Source organism: Anas acuta, chromosome 1 (assembly GCF_963932015.1).
Source record: "Anas acuta chromosome 1, bAnaAcu1.1, whole genome shotgun sequence".
NCBI classification, from domain to species: Eukaryota; Metazoa; Chordata; class Aves; order Anseriformes; family Anatidae; genus Anas; species Anas acuta.
In genome coordinates, this window is record NC_088979.1 from 200,558,195 (window position 1) to 200,579,002 (window position 20,808).

The 20,808-nt window shown below is 42.5% G+C and overlaps 1 protein-coding gene across 1 annotated transcript in view; it reads right to left on the bottom strand.

Moving 5' to 3' along the window:
• The window catches only part of TAF3 (TATA-box binding protein associated factor 3), a 114,226-nt gene that overhangs the window by 23,327 nt on the left and 70,091 nt on the right, over nucleotides 1-20,808 (bottom strand). Inside the window, exon 3 of the mRNA XM_068670078.1 lies at nucleotides 4,209-6,019. Within this exon, the coding sequence (XP_068526179.1) occupies nucleotides 4,209-6,019 (1,811 nt within the window). The remainder of the gene's footprint in view (nucleotides 1-4,208; nucleotides 6,020-20,808) is intronic.

Below are 20,808 nucleotides of genomic sequence, written 5' to 3' on the forward strand. Positions count from 1 at the left end.
TCTTCTCAGATTTGACAGTGAAACTCTAACGATTTTCCACATAGAAGTTGCTCCACTTATATACATATATAAGAGAAATATATATAAATACACATTATATATATATACACACATTTTATGTATATATATATATATACACATGGAGAGAGACTGATCATATTTTGAGCACGTGGATCACTGTATTTAATAAAACAGGAATTTAGCAAAATATGGTCCAAGAACTTGAGACAAAAAGAGCAAGCATACACTGAACGGAAACCTGAGCAATTCTTGGTGGCAAGAATCTGTTTTAAAATACTTTCATAGAGAAAGAGAAGGCACACAAACAATTTACAGCACAGACTAGTGCAGGAGACAGCAGGCCAGAAGGGAAGGGCTCAGGTAGGACTTGTTAGGACTGCTAAGGACAAAGTCCTGTACCACACACCTTGTCCAAAAAATTGGACATCAGGAGATGTCTACTCCAGAGAGAAGGGCTGCAGCTTGTGTAGTATTTCTCTTTTGATACTGTTAACCACACTTTTTGATAAAGCTCTCTGTGGATATGTATCAGCCTGCTTCACAGGCTACTCTCTACCCTTTTGTTTATACAGCCCAATTTTTTGTTATGTCATGCCCCTGCAATGTTGCAAGAGGCTTTTTTTTTTTTTTTTTAATCTCTGGAGCTCCCACTGGCTGGGACAATTTCACTGCTGCTTTCCATGTGTAAGTCTTTTAGCTGCTTTCCTGGCATTTTAGACTGTAGCATCATCCACTGAATGGAGACATGGTATTGAAGCCTGTGCTTCCAGCACACAAAGATACCTACCTCATCCCTCATCCGTCCTTTGTATCAACATCCTCTGCATTATTATTTATATATCGCAAAGCTGTTCTAAGAAATGGTGGCAGGGGCTCATATGGGAGAAGAAAAGCACATAAAACACTCCTTTATGTCAAACACTAACAGCACAGTCTGCTCTGAGAGGAAAACTGGGCTCTGCAACAATCCACACTCTTATCCTTTGATACAAGAGGAGAGGAAGCATCTTTTTACAAATGGTTTTGTGTGCAGGGTTGGAGCAGAACAAAAACTAAGGAGCATTCACAGTGGATATCCTGGTCTTCCTCGGCACTGATGGCAAGATTTTCACTCACGAGTAAGAGCTGTTTACTTTGGGACAGCAGTGGCAAGCCCGGCCCCAATGTGAGGACGGCTCCCTTGCTCATGAGGCTGTTCCTCGACTGCTTTAGTTTACAGCTCAGCGTATTAAGGTTAGCTGAAACTGGGTCAGCAGCTGCTTCACGAGCTGCTCAGTCATTCCTACAGCATGCCTGGTAATCTCTGTCGTAGAAGCGGGGTGTAACTGCTTCAATTGTCTGCTTTTAATTTGGCACCGCGTGCAGGGCAGCACCCTTGCTCCCAGCCTTGTCTCTGGGTTCCCAGGGCAGCACCCCAACACTTCGAGCAGAGCACAGAGCTGCAAGCCCTACCCGGTCTCCTCTTCTTCAGCCCTGAGACTGAACACTTTAGGCTTTAACTTCTGCTTTCAGCCATTTATGTGGAGTACTTGGTGCTTCTCTGAGTCTTTCTGTCCAAAAATGTGGGGTAAATTACAGGGAAAATGGTACAACCAGCTTCAATTCCCCAACAGGATGGGGCACATGCTTGCATAATAACTGTAATTATACTGAAAAAACAGAAACGTTACCATTGATTCTTATACAGAGTAAACTCTTCTGTTTAAGAACACCAACAGCTGCTACTTACTGCTTTATGTAACGTGTCTGATGGTTTGTAATGGCCAGCAGGGGCTGAAGTTTTCAGCTGCCCCCAAACCTACCTTCCAGGTTGCACTTATACCTCCAAAGCAGACGTGTCGCGAGCAGTAACTCCATCATTTGCTCCTAAAGCACGACCGCTGCCTAAGTAAGTCATTGCGTGATCTAAAAGCTAAATTAAGGAAATGTGTACTTTTAGGGGTTAAAAGGAAAGAGCAGCATTCGGGAGTAATACTGGGAATTGGGGCCAGCAGAAGAGCATTTACAGTGGATTACTAAGCTTCCCAAATCACCAAAGAGGTAAAGTCCAGCAATATAAGACTCCTTTGTAGCTAACTAAAAATACATTGTCAGTGGATTTGTCCAGTTTTATGTATAAGCAATACTTCTTTCACCTGAACTAATACTAGTAGTCATATAAGCCCCTTATTGCCATGTGCTGCATTTTTTTTGCTAATCTTCAAGGATTTAGCTTCTTTGCCACATACCTCAGGGCACCAACTGATAAAGCTCTAACTCTCCATTTTTCCAGGACACCAGCAGTGCGGCCTTGCAAAAAATGAAAATCGCTCAAGAGATTTAAAGGGGAAATTTATTTTTAAAATCCTGACTTGAAGCAAAGAGGTGGATTTAAAAAAAGCTTATCTATCAAGAATCAGTTTAAATTTTAATTCTATCTGGGGATTCTTTCATGCATTCTAGCTTTAAAGTTTATCTTTTGACAGGGACTTTTTGCCAAGGTAATGGGCAGCTTTGTCAATTTAATTTGTCCAAGTTTTTCTTACTGTTGAACTCTTTTTCCTAATGTATATATATTCAGTCCATACTCAAGCTTTATCAGTTTGTATTTGTTTGTGTAGCTGTTATATTGCTCTACATCAAATTAGATTCAGAGAATTGAAGAAGAAACGCAAAATCAAATGTATGAAAAACAAGCAACTTATCTCTATTTTATATAAGAGTATTTAATTTATTGAGGAAACTCTCCCAAAATTCTCAATGAAATACTGATAAGACACCTTGAGCATGAGGGGCAGGGAGACAGCTGCCATCCAGACCAAAGCAGGAGTCCATGAAACAGTGTTTTGCAGCCTAAAACTTGGACAGTAAATTAACATGGACAACTGGAGCACCACCCCATCAATCATTGATACATCCACAGCAGACAAATGTTAGTTTCCCCAGTCAGCTGGATTTTGCACTGAAAAGCCATTTTTCTACTTAAAAAGTAGTCTAAATTTTGAAATCATCAGTTCGTTTCAAGTCTACCAGGTAGCACAACAGGATATGGTCTCTCACAGTGGCAAAAATGGAAAACGAAGAATATCCCAAATCTGAGCTTGTATGAACTGAGTATCATCCTCAAAGCAGGATGCAAAGAGAATCTTTGTAAAACCAGAAATTAAGTAGTGCTTCCTAATGCTAAGGACAGAGATTTAGGAAATCCTGTATCCAAGGTTATCTGTATCCACGACAATCTCTTTCTTTTTTTTTTTTTTTGTATTAACAATTTAATGCACATTATAAGGTGAAGTGACAAAGAGTACAGCAAATGCTGAATTAGGGGAGCCATTTCTAATGGGATTTCAAATCTGATAACATGCAAATATGCTGGTTTCATTTCTTATATATTAAAGATATTCTGAAGATTAGGTGATATTGGAAAGAAGAAACTGTCTTCAGCTGATGTAAATCAGTAAGAGCTACAGAAGTAGGAGCTCAGCCCATTTCGAAATCAGTTGTCCCTTTCTCTCTCTCAAGCTTCAAATTCAAAACTAGAGGTGATATTTGAACATTCAGTGTATGCACTTAGACCACAGTTTGCAAACAATTTCCTTACTGCCATCAAATTGGAGCAACAAGGCTTTGGTCTGGTTAATGGAGGATTCTGTAGCAATTCTGAAATGTGATGTAAATGGTGAACTTGTTTCCTTTTTCTCCTGACATAGTGACAAATAACTCCTGCTCCTCACTTATGCCCACTAGGTAATCTACAGATTTCTATAATCTTTGAAACAGTGGACTTCTGGAAATGAAATTTGAAGTTTCTATGAAACGTTGCTGACACCACTAGAGGAAATTTACAGAACAAAAATTGTGCCTTGGAACAGTACATACATTTGTTGTGTGTTTCAAAGTGAAAAGTGAGTTCAGGAAAACCAGAAATTTGGGGTAAAACAAACAAAAAAAAACAAACCAAAACCAAAAAGCAATGTAAGACAATCTCACATTTCAAATTCACAAAGTTGAACTTCCTTTGTTTTGTCTCCCAAAGAGGTGGGATGATGCCTGAAACTTTCGAAGGACTTCTTACTTTGAGCTGTTTTTTGTTTGTTTTTAGTATCAAACCTGTAATCACACATCACCTGAATGCTCAGCAGCAAATACAGGAATCCACATGTACTTTTCAAACGAATATGCCATGTCAACTCTCCTATACAACTCACCTTTTCATGTTTGTGTTTCTCTTTTTCTTTCTCTTTCTTTTCTCTCTCTTTCCTCTCCTTTTCCTTTTCCTTCTTTTCCTTTTCTTTGTCTTTTTCCCTTTCTTTCTTTTTCTTCTTCTCTTTCTTGTCCTTTTTCTTCTCTTTTGGTTTCTCTTTGTCTTCAAACAGTTTTTCAGGAAGCATTGGAGACAAGGAAGGTAACATGCCGGGAAGCCTCATGGCAGCTGGTGTGCTGAACAAGGGCAAAGACATTTCTTTGGGAGGTAACACAAGAGGTGCTGATGGAACCTTTATCTTATCTTCCTTACCCTTATCTTTAAGTTTCTCTTTGTCTTTCTTATCCTTGTCTTTTTTACCTTTCTCCTTCTCTTTCTTTTTATCTTTATGCTTTTCTTTTTCTTTTTTGGTATTGCCATCTTTCAACTTTACTTTTGTGTCTGTGTCCTCAAAGTCCTTTAGTTTGAATTTATAGGGATCAAGATCATCATCTTTGAGTAGCTCCTTCCACTGAAATTTCGCTTCCTTGTTTACTTCCTTGTCTTTATCTTTCTCCTTGTTCTTTTCCTTCTCCTTATTTTTCTCCTTGTTTTTCTCCTTATCTTTTTCCTTTTGTTTTTCTTTCTTCTTCATTTTTGTCTTCAGCTCTTTTTTCAGTTTCTTTTTCACTTCTACTGATGTAGCCAACTTGGTTTTCTCCTCATAGACTTTGAGAAGAGGCTCTGGAGTTGGCGGTGAAGCAGAAGGAGAAGAGAAGTAAGTGAAGTTGGTAGGTGGATTAGAAGGTGTCCCCATGTTTGCCTTTCGAATGACCTCGTCAATCGAGTCATCCATTGTCCATGAAATGTCTGAGCTTGAAGTCCCACCTGATGGAGGTACTGGGGTTGCTCCTGCCTTACTGGTATTATTGGCAGAAACAGAAGGTTTAGGAGTTGTAGTCTCTGAAACAGAAAGTCTTTTTGGGCTGGTAAAAATTTCCCCTTCAGATTCAGAACCAGAGGAAAACTCAAAGGGATCAGGTTCTCGTTCTGCGCACGCACGAGCAATCACAGCATCTATTGAATCATCAATAGTCTTGTCCATTACTGGTAATTTCTTAGTCTGGTTTTCAATATTTGGCTTGGTGACAGGCTCAGGTGTTGTCTGCACTTGTTTTACTTGAATGTTTTCCTTTCCTACCTTGTCACTTAATGCAGCCACAGGGGTTCTGCTTGGTGTCTCAGGCTTAACAGGTGGTGGGGGAACATGAGCAGGAGCTTTTGGACTTTTGGGGCTTTTTGGGCTCTTGGCGCGACCTGGTGACTTTTTCTCTTTGGATCCAGTTTTTGGTGAACGTATGGGGCTTCCAGCAACCACTGGTGAGGGGGTAGTTTTAGGTGATTTTGTCTTTTGCCCTGGAGAACTTGTTTTGGATTTTGTTTTGGGTGCAAATGGCTTTGCCTCTATAGTTTTGGGCGCTTGCGGTTTTGCAATAGGAGCCAACATTGGTGGTTCTGGTGAAGGAGGGGCTAAGTCCGTACTGTCCTGAACATGAACTGGAGAAAGCATTGGTGGTACTTTTTGGGTATTTATTGAGCTAAGAGGCTCACGTGGCTCCAAAGCTCCATCCAGAGCATCACCTTTAGAAACAGATAGTTTGGGCCGTTTCACAGGTGGGAATTCTTCAGCTTCAGGACTTTCTAATGGTCTCTTGCTCAAGTAATTTTCATCATTAATGGCCTCGTCCTCTTCCATATCTCCCTCTTCTTCCAGTGGCACCTGCATGGCCTCTGCAGATGTCCCTCCATCGGTAGGCACCTGTTCCTCTTCCTCTTCTGTAACAAAGAACATTTACAAAAAGCATTAGGATAATTCAAAATGTGTTTTACAGAAACAAACAAGCATCACAAGTTCCCAGGAATTTCAGCCCAAAAGAGAGAACTGGACATCCAACAGGCTCCTGCTGGTCTACGTGGAAGGAAAACAAGGTGCTTCTTCTCAGCAACAGCCACCATCACAACTGGCAGGTTTCCTTACCTCAAATCTAACACCAAACCCATGAGCACAGGACACGAGGGTGTACCTCACCCATGGTGACAGACCTTTCACAGCAGGTCTGAAGCACCAGTCACGTATAAAAATGCCCTGATTAATTCTTACTGCATCAGTTTGGATTACATGAACCTGCTTCATTCATTTTAAACAAAGGAAGAGAGGCTGAAGTGGTTTTTGCTGTAACAAAGTGGACTGCAAAGTATACATCAAAGTAAAATTCACTGGAATTAGCTGTCTTGCTTATATATCACAGCATTTTGACGGTGGATTAACTACTAGGAAACTGTCTTCCTAAACCTGATTTGTTTTTCTTGAAGCGGCGCAGCCTGAAGGTTAAAGCAGAGGACTGAGCCCCGTTCAACCTGCCAGGTTCTTTTTCTGATTCTATCTCAAGAGCTTGCTGTATGCGGACATTATCTGTTACGATTATATGGAAACACCTCTGCATCGCGTGTTGGTACAGGAGCGTGCCTTTGGAAGCCATCTCCTATCATCCTGTGTCACTCTGTTTACACCATGGAGTAATCCTGGAGTGCATAAACTGGATTCTCGCTTTATAGAAACCAAAATGAGAGATATGCTGCCAGAGGAACACACCTAAGCTCAAGCCACAAGTGGGCAGTCAGGCTATGAGACCAAAAAAGCCATTTTTTGAAAATAACACAAACCCCCAAACATGCCCAGTATGAACATCAGGCACCCACTGTTTCAAGCCAGTGTGGACATCACCTGTGTGGTTGCTCTGTTTGTTTGTTTTTTAATTTTTTAATTGCAATTACTTGTTTTTTCCTACTTCTATGACCATCTTCAGTCTTACGTGTGTGACATTACGGTGCAGAGAAAGGAGAAAATTCACTTGAGATCTCTCAGAAAAGCCAGTGCACGTTTGAGAATAAGAGAAACTCTGATCTCCTGAACCACAGTCAAGCACTTTATCCTCTTGGCTACACTTCCTCACTTTTGAAATGGAATTATCTAAGCAGGAAAAAGGATTTTTGGTCTGGAATAAGAACGTCCACACCGGAGTTTTACGCTGCCACATTTCCACCGGTTGTAATTGCGTCATTACATCCATGCCGGTTCCATCCCTGCAAAAAACATATTATGCTAGCGGATAAAGCCCAGCTTCTTAATGAGCAGGTGGTTTTAGTGCAGTAAACACTGAGCAACTCGTAACACTAACCCCGTTTGGAGCTTCGTAAGACAGCATCTTTCTGAAATCTCTCTTTGGGAGGCATTTATTTTCAGGTTTTCCGTGCTGAGGTTTCTCTACTGTAATGTGTCAATGCTCTGATTTAGTAGAGTTGAGTTAAGAGCCCTGGGCTGCAGCACAAATCTTGCCAGCATCACAAATTAAGTAAAATGAGCTAGCAACTCTGGCTTTTGCCAGGGCCCAGAGGATTTACAGCAGCCAGCCCAGAGAGGAGACTTTGCCTGAGGATAAAGTCTTAGCCTTCCGTGAAAAACAGAAATGTTAGGGAGTTAGGTTTTGCCTGGCTGGGCACTGACATTACATTTCTGAAACAGCAAAGTTAGAGTATAACTGAGAAATCACTGTGGACCGAGCCTGCACCTGCTCTGTGGGAAAAAATCTGCTGCCAGATCATGGAAGTCATTTCAATCTCTGTTTAAGCTGTTGCAGAAATCAGCTCCCTTCATCTGCTCAAAATTGTTTTGGGGATGAAGAATTAGCATTCATCAGATGTCATCCAGCATCGGTTGCTACCGAGCAATTCCCTCCCAACCCCATTCAGTACTTAGTTTGCTGCGAAGAGTTTGTTTTCATTTTCAATTTTAAAGAGCGATAAAATTTAAAACAAACACCATACGGTAAAGCCGGGATTTAACGAAGTCTTCCGCCTTGGCCACAAGACAAAAAGCGTAGCCAAATTCAGACATCAGGAAAGACAGGGCTTGCACATCCACACATTAGAGATGGCAACATAACATGTTTTAATGTAAAAACCACGAGGATAAAAAGTAGTGTATCATAGTGACTAAATTGGATGAAAAGCTACTGCAATAGTAAAAAAAAAAACAAACTAGACAAATATTACTAGAATAATTTCAATATTTTTTTCTAAAGATTTCTGCACGGTGCCTGCTTAAGCAGCCCCCCCGTTACACTGTGGCTCACCGAAGTGCACTGCAATATTTCATATTTTTGTAACTCCCTCCCATCCCAAGGTACTTCTCATGTTTTACCTACTCAGGATTGCCGAAAACGAGCAGCTGCCGGATCAAAAGCGAAAAAACAATTTTGGCGGAGGTTCGGAGAACAGGAACTGGAGCTTTGTACTACAAAAAAGGGCGATGCTTATTTTTTTTATAAGGCCAAGTAAAGCTAGCACCAGACCCGAGAAGTTTCTATGATCTCGTGCGGAGATGCCAGGGAAGGGCAGAAGAGGTTAAAGTGCAGTTTGGAGAGGTGAGAGCAGAAATCGGGGTGTCTTGGCTCCGAGCTTTCATGCGCATTCCTGCAAGCCACAAAGACAACTTAGCAAGGAAGCAGAAGCATTACCAGCCCTTTGCTAAGGACTTGGATTCCCCCAGACATCTGGAAAAAATTGCCTGGGTCAGTCCTGAACAATCCAGGGACTAAGGAAGTTCACGAGCACTTAACTACTGACACACATTCACCACTTTTCAGACATGCTCAGATGACAATCTGGAATCCTATCTTGGTCAAATGAAACCCAAATTTCTCTTGGAACAAGGCCACGGTCTGATCCTCGGCGAGGACTGGTTTTCTGCCAGACAGCAGCTTTCAAACCTGAGCCATTGCAGCTGTGGCCATGGCAAAAAAACAATAAAGCGCCTTTTTTTTTTCTTTCCTTTTTAATTAGAGAAAGTGCAATCTCTGTCTTAAATATAAGAGCTCTGGGCCCTTTTTTTTTTTTTTTTTCTCCAGGAGGATTCACGATGGAGCAGAAACTGAGCATGGCAAAAACCATCAGCCTTTAAAGGCAATCTGCTTGACTCGGTGATGAGTATTTAAAACCGTGCGGCCACTTTGTCACCTTTGCCCATCTCATTCGGTACCGGGCACTTCTCGCTGTGCAAGCCTTTGTGCACCAGATTGCTTCTTAACCCTCTTTACGGCGATCTCTCCCTATCTCCGACCACCTTATTAATGATCCTCCTCTTGAGTTAGCATCTCTAGGTCAAACGGATATCACCTCGGCCATCTGTCCTAATAACTCTCTCCTGTAATGAAAGGAGACTGGAGCTGTTTGGAAGGTTTCTCAAGATAACGGATACATATATATTTTTTTGTTGTTGTTAGAGAAAGCAGTGCCGGATCAATATTAATGCTCACGTTACTAAAGCTTTACAGAGCAGTTGTTTATTATGTCGGCTGTCCCCATATGCAGAGCCTGGGTTCAAAGGAGGCACCGAGATCCAGGAGGGGCGAGCTCGGTCCCAAACGTGGATTTGCTGCTGCTGAAATAAAACAAGCTGACAGGCACGAGAAGAGTGGTTATTAAGACAGCATTTTGTTCCAGAGCGTATCCGAGGCAATATGCAGGACGAAACTTCCACAAAAGGATGATTTTGAAGTTCAGGTGCACGGAAAGGGAGCAAGGAGTCCGTCCCTCTCCGGGTGCAGGTCTGCAGCACGAGCTCGAGCAGGTCACACCGCGTGCTGCTGCCTCCCCATCTGACAAGTGATGATAATTTCACCTCGCAGAGCTGTTGTAAAAGCTGAATTTGATAAATATGTAGCTCCTCGGGATAGCAGGATGGAGAACATTAGAATCTGAAATGCAAGCAGCGGGGATCTGTCACCACTTTAAATCCTGGAAAAGCTTTTAAAGCTGAACAGATCAGGCAAGAAATCGAAACTCCTGCACCTTTTTAACGAAAAACCACTAAAGCAGCACAAAATTTCCTTCTTTGTACATCGTGTTCCTGTAGCAGCAGGGATTCCAAAACCAAAGGCTTATTGAATATACACCTCCTTAATTTGGCCATGGCTCGGTTTCAGGACAGCAATACTCAACACTTTGGTAATGAACTTTCAAGTTCATGACGATCTAGGGACTATTTGTCCCTACATCTGACACAGGAACAGAAATTCTGTGATTGTGGCAGAATGAGTAACGCAATCACCCATAGCACACAGTGGTTCTTCCCTGGCTGCCCCATTACAGGAGGCTCGCTGCTCTTTCAGCAACAGGTCAGACGAAAGGAAAGGCAGGGAAAAATCTGTGCAAAACTCTTCTGATTGAAGAGAAAGGCACCTATGTACAGGTATTCTTCAAGCCAGAAAAACTAAGACATATATATACATATCACAAAATATACAGAAAATTAAAATTGTCATTAGCTTGGTCATTACCAGACCTTTTCTTGGTACCTTTAGAAACAGCAGTCCAAGCACTTACAACTAGACGAAGTCCTAAAGAACACGATCTGTCAGCTGGTATTTCGTTTAAGCAAAGCTCCAGCCTCTCTTCTGGAAATTGGATTAGTATTTCCCTAGGTTACAGGGTGGTGGCAGGAGAAAAGCATCCCGCTAAGACCTGGAGACCTAGGAAGGATGCAGTACCTCTGAGCACAGGATGACGTGGGCAGACCTGCTGGCCTCACCTGGACGCCACTTGCTGAAGAAAGCACAACGAAATACTGCTAACAGCAACCTCTGAGCTTCAATGCAACGACTAACGTAGAAAATGCACAAAACTCTGGCAGGAAAAGTTTCTGTGGAAGCCAACTCTTACTGTTATAGAAACATGAGGTCTCAGCATTTTGTATTTGATAATAACTTTACTATGCCAGATGAATATTATCAGCTATCTGAGCTAACCCGCTGGATGCATCTCTGGATGAGCTGTTACTTCCATACAATCCACACATGCTTATTTTCAACAATTACATCTCTTACATAACCTTTATTTTTAACAGAACTTGAACTTTTTGTTTTCTAGAGGAATGCAGAAGCGCCAAATATAGACCAGCCAGTAGGTCTCATCCAGTTGGGGAATTTCCTTCTCGCACAGTTCTGCTTATATCAGGTCCCTGAATCCTTCTGCCTCGATATGGAATTTGTTTTTTAAGGAAAATTTGGACACAGGAAAGGGCACAATGTGGCAATGCCTGTACTGAAGTCTTAAATTCATCCGTCTTTCCAAGCACGGATGTCAAGCTGAAGATTTTATACATAATCCAGCTCAGATTCCCAAATACAAGAAAGTGATCCTTCCCACCCCATGATATGTAACTTTCCAATGAAAAAATACCACATACTTTCCTTCAGACTTCCAAAATAATTTTCCTATTGTCTAGGTAAAGCATGAGATTAAGCTAAAAATATCTTTTGGGAAATTGTAAGGCACTAAGTCAAGAGCTTAATATCCCTACCATATCCTAATAAGTAGAGGCTTTTGACTTCTGCTAACAGTGACAGGACTTTTTCTTATGCCACAATAGGGTGCATCTCTTTACCTTGTAGTAACAATGGCTTTTCCCCAAAACAAACACAAAGCATGCTTGTAGTCTGTAAAGGAAATTGATGCAAGAGCAACAAAATTCAATCCTGATACCCTGCAGACCAATATCCTGATACCCTACCGCAAAACGAACACACTATGATACCTGCAATGCATTTTGAGTCTAAAATGCTGGATGTCCTGCAATGCATTTTGAGTCTAAAATGCTGGATTTATATACAGAACTTCTCCGTCACATGAAGACAACTAATCACTGATGTGACTTGTTCACCAAACAGGTGATGCACTGACATATTTCTCTTGTGCCCTATAAAGGAGATCAACCAACCTATTACCAACCCTGGGCATTTTCCAATCAAGTCTTTGCCTGGGAAGAGTGCTGGTGATATTGCACCACGGCAGGAGCTCTTTTTCCACGTGTCTCCAGTTTGACCACTGAAATTGCCATTGAGTTCATTCCAGTTCACTCTCGGTTATGTTCTAAAACAGAGAAACCACAAATGTATTTGAAAAATAAAACTCAGAGCTTTCAGGTGTGGTTGGTGACTTTGCCGACACAACTGAAAGATGGTAAAGAGGATGTCAGAGGTGCCTGAAGTTGAGCATCCAGACTCGTGAGTCGTATTTGAGATTTTTGGCCCAAGTGGCCTGGTGGCGCCTTCAACAACTAACATGAACCTGGCTGGGAGGTGTTCAACAGGACTGACAGGCTTGATGTATACTTTCATGAATAACTCCAAAAGCAGTTCTCAATGAATAACTCCAAAAGCAGTTTTCAACCTGTCCAAAAGCTACAAGTGGTTAACAAAACTCCCCTCCGTCCCTAATGATGAGATCTTGAAATCCAGACGATAGCCATAACCTGGCTCAGGACAGGTGAATTTCCAGACCTTACAAAGCAGTTACCTCTCCACTCTGCCGAACAACTGCTTCACACTCTTCCTTAGGCATTTCTTGGTATGAAATCATCGAAGAAATGCAAGTTTAGACACCAATATGAGAATAAGAAATCCAGAATTCACCAGAAACAAACCATGGCTACTAAAGCCGTAGCTCTACATCACAGGATTGCTTTAAAAAGGTACAATCCCATCCCCTCTTTTGTCCTGGATCAAGCATTTAGGCAAAAAAATGGGGAACTAAGCCAGGCTGAAATAAGAAAGATGATCTGTTGGTTTGAACTCAAATCACCAATCTGGTCTGTGATGTTAACATGCAAACTTTTGGGCTAGGGAAGTCTGGAGAGAAGTCCTACACCTCCCTTCTTCTATCATCACCCTCCTCCATAGTGAACTGACTTAACCGTCTAACTCAGATGGAAATATATCTGGGGGGGAATTAAAGAGAGAAAATATTTTTTCTGTCCAGTTGGCAAAGTAAAAAACCCGTCTCGGGCTCAAGGGTGTGGGAAAGAAGAGGATTGAGGAGTGGAGCATCCCTTGGCGGCATCAGATCTTGGCTGAAGGAAGGGTAAGATGTGCAACTTTAGCTTCCAGTGCTGCTCTGGGATACTGGATGCCAAGAGAAAAAAAAAAAAAAAAAGCACTTTTAAATACTTACTAGCGGAGGTCCTCATTATAATACTTTAAATTTAGAGTATGCAATGTTTATCAAGCCAAACTACCCAGGATTCTTAAAACGACACACCCAACTTCCTGCTGAAGACAGAAAAACACAGTTGGCAGATTGTTATCAGCTCACGGTCTCTCTCTCTGACCCGACAAAATATCAGTCCCGCATTTGGGCTGCACACAGCAAGCAAACTCCTGCCTACATGCAAAGGGGGAGACTTTATTTTTTCTTTGACTTCTTACTAGTGGATCAGCGGTTTGTGTAGATCCCGTATACAAATAAATGCATGTGCATGGCAACATTATGCTAACGTGGCCGGAGCTGTTATGAAGCCTCTGGATGTAAAGCAAAAACAACCACAGAAGCATCTTTAGGAAGCCATCGAGCGAGACCACGCGTGAGAACGTGGCACGGCGGTGGGGCAGGCTTTTTGTGGTCACCTTGGTGCTGCTCTGCCTCACCTGTGACGGAGCCTCTCCCCTGACAGCTGCAGGAGGGAGGGTGCTACGAGATCCCAGCGTGGATGGGGGGAGAAAACCTCCCCACGACAAAATCTGGACAAATCTGCATGCTTTTTTAGCATGTTTTTTATCATCATGGGTGTCCGGTCCTTACCAGGGTGGGGAACTTTCCTGGGCGCACGCATGCAGGAGTGGAGATTTTCTCTGCAAAGGAACATTTGACTTCCAAAAAATGAAATTATTAGCAAAGACGAGGTAATTAGGCAATGACAATTCACACAGTACAACCAATCAATAACACAGTACATTAGCAAGACTGACAGAGGTGTGAAGCTGATCTGTTATAAATGGCTATATACTGACCTGGAAAAATGCAGCGTTTCCCTAACATTCGGCACAATAAAAAACTAAAATGCTATATAAGCAAGCCAACCTGAAATGACACCTAGTATTATAAATGGCCTAATCTATATGTTAATACTGTTGTATCACATAACTGCAGCAAGACTAAGATAACAATATGACTTTGGGGTTTCTATGGCTACATCCTGGGCTAACGTGCCTGAAAGGCCTTGCTGCTGACACCACACAAGCTTTCTGAGTGCTTCTCTTTGGTTATTTATGATATGATTTATGATAACGACAACATCTCCTATTTTCTCCACTCGTCAGATACAATAAATTGCCATCGTTAATCACCGTTCTTGCTTCGGCTATGATTACAATAGTATAATAGGGCCTAGCTATGGTAATACTGTGTATTAAGGAGTTTTTCCCCCCTTTAAAGACATATGCACAAGTAGATCTTTGTAGCCAAGCGTCGGTACCTATAGCATTTTCCTAATCTCCCCGTGAGTATTTCTGGGCAGGATTTCTGTTACAACCGAGACTCTGCACCGCTCCCCCTGCAAAGATCAAATTTGTGATCTAAAGACTCCAAATCCACGCAGCATTATCTGTATCTGCCAACTCTCAGATGTAATATGAGGGGTTTATACGTATTTTTTTCGTGACAAAAGGGAAGCAGACGGTCAGTCTTTTCACTTTGCACCCACATATCTAATCTTTCTGGCTGAGCTTTCCAAACCAGCTTTTCAAGTATCACAGATCTCAGTGAAAACAAATACACTGAACCTACATAAACATTTTGAAGGTTTTTACAGTGCTTTTCCTTCTCTATATTGCTGTTCTGTGTAAGAAAATATACGGTTCTACCTTTAATAAATTCCCATGCTAAAAAAAAAAATAGACTTTTACAAATATTTTACGAAGCAACTATTTGAACCTCCCAGCAAAGGCACACTGTAGGGATTTATTACTCTGGGCTACCTGTAGGACCAGATGGAAAGGCACAATATTGACCAGGTAGGGAAGATGTCCGAGGTGTAAGCAGCAGCATGGAAGGAACAGGAATAGGAAAAAGGTGTTTTCCTATTGACTGGTCAGCTCAGCTCAAAATCCCAACCCTGAGGACGTGGCCACCACCATGCTAAGGGTGGCACGAAGTCCCCACCAAGAGAGCACCTCCACCAGCTGCAGCTTGCCATCAGCTATAATTAAGGGCATCCTCCCATGACTTGCTTTATGTCCTCAAAAAGTAAATTTCAACTAGTTTGAATATTAATGTGCTCTGTACTTGCTCACATGATGGAGATTCTGCAAAAATGCTTGACCAGAGGGAAGCTTTGGCTCAACCCAAGTCAAAGACCACCACCAGTCCTGTTAGGCAGGGCAAAATCACAACTTTGCCATTGTAAAAAAAGGTGAAGAAGGTTTAAATCCCCTTCAAATAACTTTTTAGTTCAACTCATTTGGCCATTAATTGTCTTTCTGCTCCTTTTCCTATCGTGCCTTACTTGCAATTGCAAGGGCACGTTCAAAGCCAAATGGTGAGCTGCTCAGGGTGAGAACCACAGTGGTATTTTTTAAGGTGCTTTGGTTACTTCTGGGCACTGGAAAAAAAATCTGAGCATGTATGTAGAAACTCTTCCTTACATTTGATTGTTTTCATTGGATAAGAAAGGGAAATGGAGCATTCCCAAGCTAATCAAGAATATTTTATAGAAGATGAGAAAGACTGGGGGAGAGGGAGAAGTTTATTTTCAATATATGAATTGAGCTAAATAAAGATGTCAACCAGATGCTGTGCTCTAGAATAAATGGGAAGAAGTCCACTACATTGTTGGACAAAACCCTGATCTTCAATATCTATCCACAGGGGCGCAGATGAAAATACGTCACTGAAGTTTAAAAAAAAATAAACCCAAACCATCCTACCATGGACTGGAAATTCCCACTAAGGTTAACAGAGTTACTACATCTGCAAAGTCAGAAGAAGGCATGTCTTCATCCTCTCTCTTAATATATGTACACATGCCACACGTAGAAGTGTTTACCAGATGTTCATGGTGCTGGGAACTGGGTATAAAACTTCTTTAAGGACACCCGCAGCAGTTAGGGAAACTTTTGTCATCCAGAGCAACGTGTTTATTCAAGCAAATGCTAACTCAGAAATACATACGTGCTTCCAGCTTAGGATTTTGGCTGAGCAGCCTCCAAAATCTCTGTGGGTTTGTGCTGACAAGGCACAACGCGGGACCTCGGCGCTGCGTGCTGGTAGCGTGCGTCTCGGCACAAACGTTTCCCCCCCCCCCATTTGCTGGGAAGAATTCCGAGCTACAATACGAATCCCATAACAAATCCAATCTTCTTGATCTAGCAGAGAAGGAAATCACTGATGATAAGGCTTTAATAAAGCTTGACAAGCCTCAAAATTAAATTTGCTGGGAAGGGTTCACCCCCGAAACGGATACTTTCAGGCGGTCTTCACGAAAGGAGCCAAGGAAAGACTTAAAGAGAGGAAAATGTTTACTTTAAGAGTTTTTTTCCTTACAGCTACAAATCCAATTAGTGACTCTCTTTGTCTCTCAGCCTCTCTGCCTCATTCTGTACGGGAACATGCCTGTCCCCCTCCCTCTGCAACCCTGCCCTGCCAAAGGTGCCCGTAGGAAGATGGAGAACCCATCAGGCTGCGTGAGCACGGACCCATCGGGGCAGCCCTGCGCTGAAGTTGGGTTCAAGATGCTGCTGTCAGCAGGGCTGGAAAAAAAAGTGCCAGGAGAGCATGGGGTGACCGTGCCGAGTCGTAATTCTGCAGGCAGCTTCCCATTTCGGCACACAGCCCCATTCAGGAGGCTGCAGGAGAATTTAAACCACATCCAATTTAAAACCCGTGTTTTTTTACGGTGACCTTATAATTTTTCAGGGACGGCTGCTCAAATCTATTGCTTCTTTCTGCAGGACCTCATGGATCACAGCAACATCTTCAAATAAATCTCACTTCCAAGGGAGCTCAGAGGCTTAAAACAGAGCAAGGCAGGCTACCAGGCGCTCCTACAGAACGAGAGCTGCTTGGGGGACAACTTGAAAGAGAAAAGCCTTTTGCAGAGCCACCGGTGCAGTCACGAAACAGCCCTGCAATCCTGCAGTTGCTGCAAGCCTTTGCAAGATGACTGAGCTAAGCAAAAACCAGAGAAAAAGAATTGAGGGGAGATTCAAAGATATCAGTCTTGTACGTACCCCAGGAGAACTGGGGTGATGATTACATGAAGGAGAAATGATTTGTGATATGCTCTTTTTGGATGCAAGAAATGATGCTTTTATGGATGTCCAAAACATTACACAAGTTTTAGAAGATCGTCTAATTTCAGAAACTTTGGATTTTTAAATAAAAAAATAAAATACAGTTTTGACAACCACCAAAAGCCAAGGTTGGGTGAGGTTTAACCCACTCTTCAGCATGCAGCAGCTTTCGTTTTGGTGCAAGCTCTGCCCCAGTGCTCCCAATGACCTTGGCGAAATTCTTAAAAGTAAACAAAACAAAACCAAAACACGCACACAAAACCAGGACCTCAGGCTCTGAAGCTATTTTAGAATTAACTTTGAATAATTGTCCCACAATAGGAGTTTTCTTGATTAATTGCTTAAGATAAGGCCTCCTTTTCCTTGCTGGCCTCCAGTGACTCCCTCCACTTCCCATAATCACTTTTGCCTCAGTCTTCTGCTCGCTGGGAACCGCTACGAGAAAAATCAGAGATACACCAACTCCATTACCTGAGGATTAGCCAAGAGATAACCCTATGTATTCCATTACTGACCATTATTTGAGTAATTATTCAATCAAGTTTAGCCCATGTGAAAGACGCGCTAATTGTTTTGTAAGGCTTGCCCAAGCTGCGTATCTAAGGGATGCAACTTGTGTCCTTTAACAAAGCAAAAACGATGCTCTGATTGCAAAGGAAAATGAGAAGTGCTTTGCATTGAACTCTGCTTTAAAAAAAAATAAAAAATGATTAGGCTTAACTAGAAGTTAACTCAATCAGAATAGATCCTTTCCCCCCAAGTTGGGTTGCATGAATAGCATATAGGTGCTATACAGAAATACACAGAAATTCTGCAGAATATTGCTTTTCCATCTAAATTATTTTTTTAAAAAAGGTGCTCAGCAATTAGGTTTTCAGCAGTTTACGAGATAAGCATCCTCTGCATAGAAAGCTGGGAGAGTGGAGAAGCAAACAAAGAGCCAGTAAGCAGCAGCCTCAATTTAAACAAGAACCGTGTGCGCACACATCAGTACTGGCCTCAAAGGGTTGGATACCCTGATTTAAACTGAATTGATGTCTTTTAGCTAAGCAGGATTTTTCTTGGACACTTGGGAGAAATGAAAAAATAAAACACCAACCAACTATGAAAACAAATTTAGCACAGGAATTGGCTTCAGGAGGCAGTTTTACGTAACGTTAACTTTCCACTCCGATCTAAAAAAAGAACTCCCTCATTTTGGAGTTGTCGGATTCCCAGGTAATCTTCCCATTTTGGGGCCCTGAGACCAGCAGCCTCTCAGGTGATTCCCTGCTGAGAGGGAGCTGAGATGCTCGGGGAGACCAGAAGATGCTCTCCGAGGTCTGCCACAGAAACCACAAACTGAAGACCTCTGCGGGCACCTGGAGCAGGAATTTGGTGATTTTTAACCTAAATTGCTCGGCTGTCTTCCAGCTCTTGGCTAAAGCAGATAAAGCTCCCACAAACCCCAACTTGTGCCACCTTTGCCAGTGCACTTTATGGGTTTTGGGGCGTGGAGGGGAGATTTATGGACAGGAGCGAGCACGAACTGTTGGCATTCTCGGGATCCAGGCAGAACGAGGCGTGCTCAGCCATGGCGAGGCAGCTCCTTCCGAGCTGGGATTAAAGCCACTGGTGGAGAAGCTTGGGTTTTAATGGATAAATCGTTGCAGAGCATGCTCAGCCAAACTCCTCCGCTGATGAGCGGGACTTGAAATTCGGTGGGGAGGGGATTATCCTCCTGCCGTGGCATGTAATTTTGAAGAACACCCACCCTATTAATCTAGTTACGTGCCAAACAGTAAGCAGCAGTTTGACCCAAATCCTATTAGCAACAACAATCTGTCATTACCTCCTCTCCCCAAAATGAAAGATGCTCTGGGATGCGTTGCAGAGAAATAAATTGAAACACGGGAGGTTTTGCGTATTGCTTTCTCCCACTTCCCAGCTCCAGTTGTAAAAGCACGGGGCAGGGACCTGACATTTGTTTGTGAACTACCGCAGTCACCCACATCGAGGCATGAATAAATCATGAACAAGACTGAAGATTTTCTTCCCCATTTCTACGTTTCTTCTTTTTTCCATGTTTGCTCATCTTTGTAGTTGCATCCTTTTGCTTGGCCTTCACGGCCTGCCCCTTCCAACATTACACCTCCTCCTTTTTTTCCTGTCCCTCATCCTAAGCTTTTTCCATCGCTAACATTTAGCAGAAGCGACGAGGACACATTTGCTTTTTGTGTCATTTGGGATATTTTCTTGAACTGGTGGCAAGACAAAGGCAAGAGCGAAGGAAAGGATACAAGGAGCTGATGAAACACTGGCCTGCAAGAAGTAGTACAGAGAGGGAGATAAGACAAGGAGGCGCTCTACTAAATAAATATTTCAGGGATAAATACGGAAAGATGGGATGGGTGAGGACGTGGACACGTAGTCAAAGCAACTGGGGAACAAACCAGAATGTAAGCGGGGAGGCATCGCTTGCCGGCTCGGTTACACCACCACACAGGGTACATCCTGCAGGCTCTGCTCCTCAACCACTCATTTAGGGAGAGTCCCTCCACTCCTCCGTTCTCCATGTCACACCTGTCATGACAGATACCGGGGCTTCATTTCTTATGCACATCCAGAAAAATACAAAATGCCCGAGGATACTCTCAGAGATAAGAAGCTGTTCAGATGTGACATATCTCAGCGGTTATTAAAAAGTAATTACACCTCATTCTCATGAAGCATTCACTCCTTTCAGAAGGCTTTTAGAGATATATCTTTTGCCGATCCTGCTTTATTATTCATACGTTATGGTAGAAACCAGGGATAGCTGAAGAATCATGATTTGGTCACCGAGTTCCTGATTTTCTTGCTTAAAATGGTGAATTTGGCACCAAAAGGCTAAATCACAGGAACGTGTCCTCCTAGTACATTACAGCCATGATGAATTATCTTGTGATCTGCTGGACTTTTCTGGTTTCTAATATAAAGCTCAGGAGCTGGGAGCTGCTTGGGGTGAGCAGCGGCTTGGGCCATGGGGTACCTGCATGACATGGGGTTCCCCAGAGCATGGCTACCCATTCTGCTCGTAGATTTATTAATTAATTAAATACCCATTTAATCCTTTAACCAACTCAAAGGAAGGGGAGACAAATGCAAAACCAGAGGCTGGCTCCTGTCGGCAGCATCCCACAGAAGATCCCATTATCACCTAGGGCTGGAGATTGATTTATTTTTCCTTAATGGCATCTTTGACTCAGCAGAGCACACTCCTCAGTTTGCCTTCTAAATTTTGTTGTTTCACTCCCTTTCTTTATGTTATTCCATAATAAAATGGGAGAAGGCAATTCCCTCTTGTCCCTGCCACCAAGACCTGTGGCTGCTCCAAGCTGATGGACAGCAGGACAAGAACCTCAGATGACGCCTGCACATCTCCCCCAAAGATGAAATATCACTGAGATGGATGAAAAGGAC